General features: G+C 40.9%; 1 protein-coding gene across 1 annotated transcript; it reads right to left on the bottom strand.

The window, feature by feature from the left end:
• Window positions 1-343: 343 nt before the first annotated feature.
• LOC127785732 (protein GRAVITROPIC IN THE LIGHT 1) lies at window positions 344-2,288 on the bottom strand. The gene has a single exon (XM_052313132.1). It carries the CDS (start codon window positions 2,022-2,024, stop codon window positions 609-611), a length of 1,416 nt encoding a protein of 471 aa, XP_052169092.1. The 5' UTR covers window positions 2,025-2,288; the 3' UTR covers window positions 344-608.
• Window positions 2,289-8,673: the final 6,385 nt, after the last annotated feature.

Below are 8,673 nucleotides of genomic sequence, written 5' to 3'. Positions count from 1 at the left end.
GCATTTTCCTCAAGACAGAAAGTGTGTGTGCCACCTGACTGAATTCGGAATCGAATACTGAATCCCAATCATTTCAGAATTCAGACAAACATTAAGCATGTCCTCAGAATAAGAAACATCGATCAGTGAAAGGAAACTTGAACTGTTGTTCTGAACCATTCTACTTGAACAAACAGGGAACAACCCTAGTTACAAATGAACAAACAGGGTACAATGGCAAGTTTGCATTTCCACAACAGATGACAAAGTGCAGCATCTGATCTTATACTGAAGGAAGCAAATTATTCACAGGGGCACACAATCATAAATATACCTTTTTTTTATAGAACTACAGAGAAATAAATTACAAATAATTAGATAAATAGCTCTTTGACAATGTTAGAACACAGCTCTCAGAATCTGATGGCCTTTGTACAACACTACAAATCACGAATAACCTGCTTTTACCCAAACCAAAACTAAAATGAAAGATAAGTAGCTATTTCTGTACTACTCATCGAGCAGCAACTGTGACTCTCCGAAGGTTATTTTGGCACTGTTCTTGATCGCCTTTACACAAACCTCCTTTTGTTTTCCAAATGTACAGTTTCTTTTTTGACTATATTATTTCATTCACCTATAATTCCTTCCCTCTTGCCACAATCTAGGTACACCCTACACTGGATCACCGTCCCACCGAGCCGAAATCCCGGCACCACCGTGAAACCGACCTTCGGTCGCATCATCTTTCCGAGCTCCTTGCTTCCTGAAAATCCTTTTGAACGCACAATGTTCTCCATGTAAACCACCGAGTACTCTGCTCCCTGGCCAATCTGGAATATGCCGACTGCCGGATCATACGCCCAAGCCAACCTATGAAGTGTCCATATTGAGCTTGCCATTGCAACGAACAGCTCGTAGAGTGGTCCGGCCGCGCCCAACACTGGCAATTTGCCACAATCAGAATTCCCAAACAGTGAGGACTCAATGCCAGGATGAATGAGCTGCTTGTACTTCCGGTCACAGAATTGGGCGAATTCGCAGTCTGGGCTTGAATTGATAAGCTCCATTGGGTCTGCATCTGAGTGCTCGATGAATTGCTGCAGTGACTCATTCCTTCGGATTGCGAGATCTATTCCTTCCAGTGTGGTGGCATCAGTTGAACCACCAAATTGGTATGAATCGAAGCCATCAAACATGGATAGGCAAACCCGGGAGAGGAGCGCGTAGCGGCAGTGACCAGGCCTGGAGTAGGCTACACCGGGGTAGACCGCCGCCGCCGCGGCAGCAAGATCCCACCCGGCGCATCGGAGGAGATCGGCGAGCGAGCGGGTGAAGCGGTGGGCGACGCGGAGCGCGTCGCGGAGGACGGAGTCGAAGACGCCGGCGGAGAGCATGGCGCCGAGGGCGTCGTCGCCGCCGGCGCCTGGAGGCGGCGCGAGTGCGCGGTCGAGCCTCGCCCCGAGCCGCGCGTTGCCGTCGGCGAGCTCGGCGTGGTCCCTCCGCAGGGAGGCCGCCGCGGCGTCCTTGCCGTCGAGCGCGGCCTGGAGGCGGTTCACCACGGCGTCGAACGACCGCAGCAGCGCCTGGTTCTCGCGCACCTGGGCCTCGAGGTGCGCCGTGAGCGCGCCGCCGCCGACGCCGGGATCCCGCGCGAGCCGCTTCACCTCCGACAGCCTCCGCAGGTGCGACACCGCGGCGGCGTCGGCGGCCGCCGCGGCATCCGGGAGGAACGGCGCGTGGGCCGCCTGCAGGTGGAGGTACGCCGCCTGGAACGACGACGCGGTCGCGAGCGCCGCCTCCACCGCAGCCGCCTCACCCACCACCACCCCCACCCCCACCCCCCCGCTAGGGTTAGGGCTCTGAACCGTGTCGGGCTTGAGCACCACCACCCGCTGACCAGCCAGCACGCCACCTTCCCCCACCCCTACCGCCGCCGCCGCCGCCGCCGCGGAGACACCGCCATCAGCATCCTCGTCCTCCTCCTCCTCCGCGAAGAACTCGATCGTCTTGGTCTTGAACGCGAGCGCGAACTTCTGAAGCATGGCTGCGCCGATCCGCTCGCCCCCCACAACAAACCCCGCCGCCGCCGCAGCCGCCGCCGCGCCGAGCTCGAATTCCGGCGAATCGTGGGGGGGAGGAAGCGGTAGTGGAGGTGGAATGGAGGAGGTGGAGATGGCGAGAGAGGAGAGGGGATCTGACGCGAGAGAGAGAGTGAGTGCGTGTCTCCGTCGAGAAGAGAGGGGAAGGGAAGAGAGGGGAGGGGAGGGGAGGGGGAGAAGAGATGAATTGGAATTGGAATTACTGGGATTCAGGGGTAGGTGTCTGTTACTACTACTACAAAAGATGCTTCTAATCTCGTGATTGTTTTGATTTTGTTACTAGTCTACCTGTAAATTTGTGTAGGAGTATTTAATTTCAAGAGAGGATGACAGTTATAGTCTATGTTAAGCTTTTTTTTTCTTTTCGAGAAACAGTACTGATCGACGAAATCACCACAGGCGTCTCGCTGTCGAGGGATACGTCGTCTACCACTGAAAAAATAATTAGCCGTAAATACGAGCACCCGTATCAAATATAGAATTTGAACCAGTTACACTATAAGGAACCAAACTAGTTAAGCTACGCTCACTTCAAAGTCTTTTGTTAAGTCTCGGTGCATGAAAAAATAACTGAAGTGTAAAAGATTCGCTGTGTTCTATCGTTGAAGATAGAGGTTTAGTTTTCGTGGCACGTGAAACGAGATAGGTCGTTTAGCTACGGTTAATCGAGTATTATTAATTATTATAAACATTTATTTGATTTTTGTAAGAAATATTTCTATGTATATTATCTATTATTTTATTAAAGGAATAGAAAAAGGAGTCTCCATGTTTGCTCTCATGGCCTAGAAATTCCCACATTAATCGGAGAAAAAGAAAAGACAGAGATTAGGAAATAAATGAAATTCGGAATTAAAAATAAGGAATATTAGAAGTAGAGTATATAGTCCATATAGAAATACAATTAAGAAAAAAAATAGAAATTCGGAATTAAAAAATAAGGAATATTAGAAGTAGAGTATAGAGTCCATATAGAAATAAAATTAAGAAAAAAAATAGAAATTCGGAATTTAAAAATAAGGAATATTAGAAGTAGAGTTTAAAATCTATATAGGAATTTAAAACTAACTAAAATTTGAAATAAACATAATAAAATTAAATTTTATTAAAAGTAGAGTTTAGAGTCCGTATAAATATACAATTTATAAATAAATAAAATTTGAAAATAAGAAAAACATGGGAAGAAGAGTTTAAAGTCAATATAGGAATACAATTTAGAAGTAACTGAAATTCGAAATTAAAAATTAAAGAATATTGAAAGATGAGTTTAGAGTCCACATAGAAATACAATTAGAAATAATAAAAATTCAGAAATAAACATAAATAATATTGGAAGAAGAGCATAGAGTCTATAAAGAAATACAATTTACAAAAAATTCGGAATTAAAAAAAAGAAATATTAAAAGACGAGTCTAGAGTCCATATAGGAATATATGATATTAAAAATAATTAATAACTAATACGTATATAAAATACAATATGAATATGACATATTAGTAGTTTTGTAAAGTTATTGCAAAATTTAAAATTATGTTTAAATATAAAATTTTAATATATTTGAATAATATAATGAGAAAACATATATGCTATTATATGGGATATGAGAGAAAATATAATGATGTTAGCTGTGCAATCTGCGCGGGCCACCATGCTAGTTTTTGTAAATGACACAAATTTGGAGCTGAATGTTAAAACGGGTCCTAATGCACGAAACACATCAAAATTCCCCGTTTCATGTGGAAATTCTCGTCAACCTTGGATGTGTAAAAACTGTTTCTTAATTTCTAGACATGATTCTCCACTGTTTTTTTGAGGGTTTATTCGGTTTGGAGGAATTTAAATCCATAGGAATAGGAAAAGTGAAGGAATAGGAATGTTTGCACATATTAATCCATATGAATTTTTCCTATGAGATTTGAGCGAATGGAAAAATTATTATGTTTCCTCTATACAACTTGTAGGAAAAGAAATTTTCCTTTGGTTTTCATGTACTTCAGTCCTATAACCAGAATGACACTCATAGCAATTAGTCCTTAGGACTCCAAATCCTTTGTTTTTCCTCCAAAACGAACATGCACTTAGAAACATAGGACAAATGCAAGCAAGCTCATCTCTATAACGCACACACATACACCTTATGTCTATGAGTATAAACAAAAGGCTAGGTTGGCATATCTTGAAATTGATGAAAGTCACCATAAACATCTCGTTATCGATAAGTACGTCGTCTATCATTGAAAGTCAGCCTCATTATCACCTATCATTGAAAGAATACAATATGTCTTGGTATTGACGAAGTCAGTTGATGGGTACGTTATCTATCACTAAAAACAATTAGCCGTAAATTTGAGCCCATGTCAAGTCTTAACTTGAACTCGGGTAAGCACACGTTCCTTTACAAATAATTTAACCAGTTGAATTATACTCAATTTGCGAGCTTTGTGATTTGATTTTGAGCAATTCTACGGTCCTTGAGGAGGTACCATGAGGTATCAAAAATTTAATGTAAAATTTGGTACCTCATGGTACCTCATAGTACCTAGGTACTAAGAGGTACCAAATTTACAATAGAAAAAATAGTACCTCATGGTATCTTCTCAAGAACCGTAAAATTGCTCTTTGATTTTCCTTCTATTTAATGTACAATGTTTCCCTTTGGAAGGAGGGTTCTGATTTCTATATTATGTTCTCGGTACAAAAGGAGTCCTAGAGAACCTTCAGCGAGTCTCAACTCTCAAGAGAGAGATCAATGGAGTAATCCAGCAGCTGTTCGTGGCTAAGCTTTGGGATGTTTTAAGTTTGCAACTTTAACTTTCAATACCCTTTTTGAGACTAAATGTTTAACTGGCCAACTATTTGTTTCAAAACATTTTCAAAATGCATAGACAACTTTTTTTTCTTGACAAGTTTAGTGGTAGTTCCTACTCATTTTCATGAGAGAGACAGATCCAAAACCGTAGTTAATTCTCACATTTAACTCTATAAACCATGCGATTTGTGGCACGTGTGTTTGCCGCGTTGCAGTGAGCTGTAGAAGCAGCAGCAGTGCCTGTGACCAGGGCCCACTACGCAGCTCCCCCAAAAGGTAGCTAGCTAGCCTTGCCAAAGCTAAGCTGGCCCCACATGTCATCCTCTACCAGACCACAGTTTTGTCAACACCTTACCACCGGCAAGCTTGCCATTATTAATCAATTTCCGTTTGATTTTGCTTGATTGCTTGGTTAGAAGGGGATGGCTTTGTTTCCTTGTGTGCTGTCCCGTGTAAATTCAACTGTCACGGGCAATGGGAGAGTTCTTGGCCTTTTAGGTTGTTAGCCGATGAGAGCGACATATTATGGTTGTTGAGACTAGAAAATGTGACCACTCTAGTCTGAAGTGACAATCACACTAGCTTTGTTTTCATCTTGAGTGTCTACTTGTATTCAGATGTGAATTTGCTGAAATGCTATTCATAATTTCACCAAAAAAAACTTGACCACAGTTTGTTTCATTACATTTCCATTGAAGAAGTTTTCCTTACGGACGGTTTTGCCCGGTAAGTGGGCGGTCACTGAGGAAAACCGAATTTTACTTTTTTTTTTTTAACATGGTCGATATATTGGGCCTTTCCATTATCGCACTGACAGTAAGCCTGGTTACCGTGGTAACTGATAAACACCGGTCCTAACATGTAAAAGAAATTTCTTTTAATAGAGCATAAAGATTTTTATTTCAAGGGAATAAAAGTTAGTTATTTAGGTCAGTAGCAGGTCATCTCTGAAATGTCTATTGTCATTTTGTCTCATGCCTATACATTATCTCCAATCCTGGTCACTGCACACCGAAAAAAAAAAACATTGTAGCATGGCTTAACAAGGAGAAAAAGACATCTATCTGATTCTATTCTCTTCCTTTTCCATCAAGGGGGATGCTAGAGATTTTGATGTGTGGAAGATGACAGTAGAATAGGGTGTTGCATCTTTCTCAAGCAGCAGTGAAGATTCTCTTGGCATGGCCTGCACAAATGGGGAGTAGAATAGAGTGATAATCCACATCTGTCTCTCCCTTTCCAGATCCCTGCAGCCCAGTTGCTCCAATGTACTGCTGTCCCATTTGCAGAAGTTGAGAGAGCACCAAAGGGCATTATGCAAGGGGGTAGTGGTTGGCATCACACTACTTCACACCTGTGAAATCAATCATTGTTAGTTAGTAATATATATAATAGTACATCAGATATTCAGATGTGCACTGATAATATTTTACTCCCTCTGTCTCACACAGACTTCATTTCTAGCGTTTAAAACTTGTCTCACAAAAAACTTCATTTCTAGATGTTACAACCAATCAGGCTAAGACATACACATTTAAATACAGTCAAGAATATTAATGAGATGTATCATAGTAGTAATTTCTCCATACTAATTTGTCTGAGAATTGCTAGAAATGAAGTTTATATGTGATAGAGGGAGTTGTACTTTTTTTTTTTGGTGTGTGTCTGGGTGTAACTGTGTGCATCAGTGCATGAGACTTTCAAGTACTTGGTGGATTACTTTATCAGATTGTTTAGTTTAGTAATCTTAGTGACAGCCATAATTAAAGATGCAGAGACAAGCTATTGTAATGGGAGACTGGATAGAACCTAACCCTTTGACTTGGGACATCTTCTTTAAAGGCAGGCCTGCAGAAACAGCAGAGTGTGTTTTCTTGTAAAAAAATCGGTGCACATGAAGAAAGAAAATGGAAACGGAGAATTTGCCGTTAGCTCAACAGAGTGTCTAGATTCAGAGGCCGGCAGATGACCCAGAGTTGAATTGACGCATTAGATTAATGAACAATCACATCTTTCTTATCCTATGATTAGTTTAAGTTAACTTGGAGATTGATCCAGAGTTGAATTGACGTATGAATATGGAGATTTTACGAAATGAAAATGTATCAATAGGCATCAGAAGTTCTCAAAATTATGCCCTTCTTTTAACGAAGCATATGCCAGTTTTCAAAGTTCTGAAAAACTGGCATATGATACATAACAGTTTGGAAGATGGAAAATGACGCTGTGTTCTGCAGAACTTCCTCTGAATTTCATGAATTCCAAAGGTAAGAATCCTGCAGTTTCTGCAATTTTCAGTTAGATCTCTGGCCAATGGGCCTGGTTGATCGGCCTGATTGTGAGTTTGTTATGCTACTTGATCTCATGCTTGCTCCCTCTACTAGTTCAGTCCATGAGGTGCCAGGCCTAAATTGGGCACTTACTGCTACATGTTAGGAGTATTTGGGCTTTTTCTTTCTTTCTTTTTTTGAAACCGAGACAGCAAATACGGCTGAAGGGAAGTGTATTTGGGCTTTATCATCCCCAAAGTATAATGGGCTGATGAACTACTGAACGTATCAGAAATTCAGTAGACTGCATGGACTCGATTGAGCGATTCAGAAGTCTGAATTCCAAAAAGTTCATCAGTCCATGCGACTACTTATATATGGAGAGAGTATATCCAGCAAAAAGCCCAAAATGTCGTCAAAGGACAATGGAATTGCGAATTCTGCTAGCTCACCTTTAATAAGTCTTTAACTGAACTGAATGATTGCTGCCTGTTCACATGAGCTGCTGCTGAACTGCAGCACAGCTAGTTAATTGGCTGATGAGGTAATAAGGTTTCAGCTCTCAGGTCGTCAGCCTTCCATCTCATCCAAGATTCAGCAAACTTTGCTACTCTGAATGCATTTACACATATCATCTACAGCAAACTTTGCTAATGTAACGATTGTGCCATGAAAACCGAGTGAACTGACAGTTGATCTGAATGTTCAGACGAGCATCAAAAAAATTTTGCCATGAGATTGTTATTTAGATTCCAAAAAAATTTGGCTAAAAAGGTCACATCAAATGTTTGAACATATGCATAGAACATTAAATGTAGATGAAAAAAACCAATTGCACAGTTTGCATGTAAAATTGCGAGATGAATCTTTTAAGCCTAATTATATCATGATTTAACAATATGATGCTACAATAAACATTTGTTAATGACGGATTAATTAGGCTTAATAAATTCATCTCGCAGTTAATAGACGGAATATGTAATTTGTTTTGTTATTAGTCTACGTTTAATACTTTAAATATATGTTCGTATACTTTAAAATTTTTACACGTAAACAATAAAACACGCCCTACGTTCTGCGTTTCGTTCTTGCAGAGCTTGTCGTTGTTCTCACTACGGCTAATAACCCGTGCAGCAATGAAGAAGCGACCAAAAATAATTTACGAGTAAAACTTTTATATCTATATTATCAGCGATTTAAAAGCAAATTCTAAAAATAAATTACAATAAAGAACCCCTTAAAATCAACTCTAAAAATAGGTTTTGAAATTCAAATTTTGGTAAACCAACAAGAAAATGAAATTCCTACAAAATTCCCGCGCTCCAAACGCTCTTCCATCATCCGTAACCTTGGGGTGTGTTTGGATAATGGAAAATGGAGGATGGGATTGGGATTGGGAAATGAATGAAGGGTTAGGATTAAATGGAAGAAGAAGAATGAATGGTTAGGATTTAAAGATGTTTTTGATGGGTGGGAAATGATTTCCCCGTCCCATTAGCCAAACGCTGCCCAA

The sequence above is a fragment of the Oryza glaberrima genome, chromosome 10 (genome assembly GCF_000147395.1).
Source record: "Oryza glaberrima chromosome 10, OglaRS2, whole genome shotgun sequence".
Lineage (NCBI taxonomy): Eukaryota > Viridiplantae > Streptophyta > Magnoliopsida > Poales > Poaceae > Oryza > Oryza glaberrima.
This window is presented reverse-complemented; position numbering and strand designations above follow the sequence as displayed.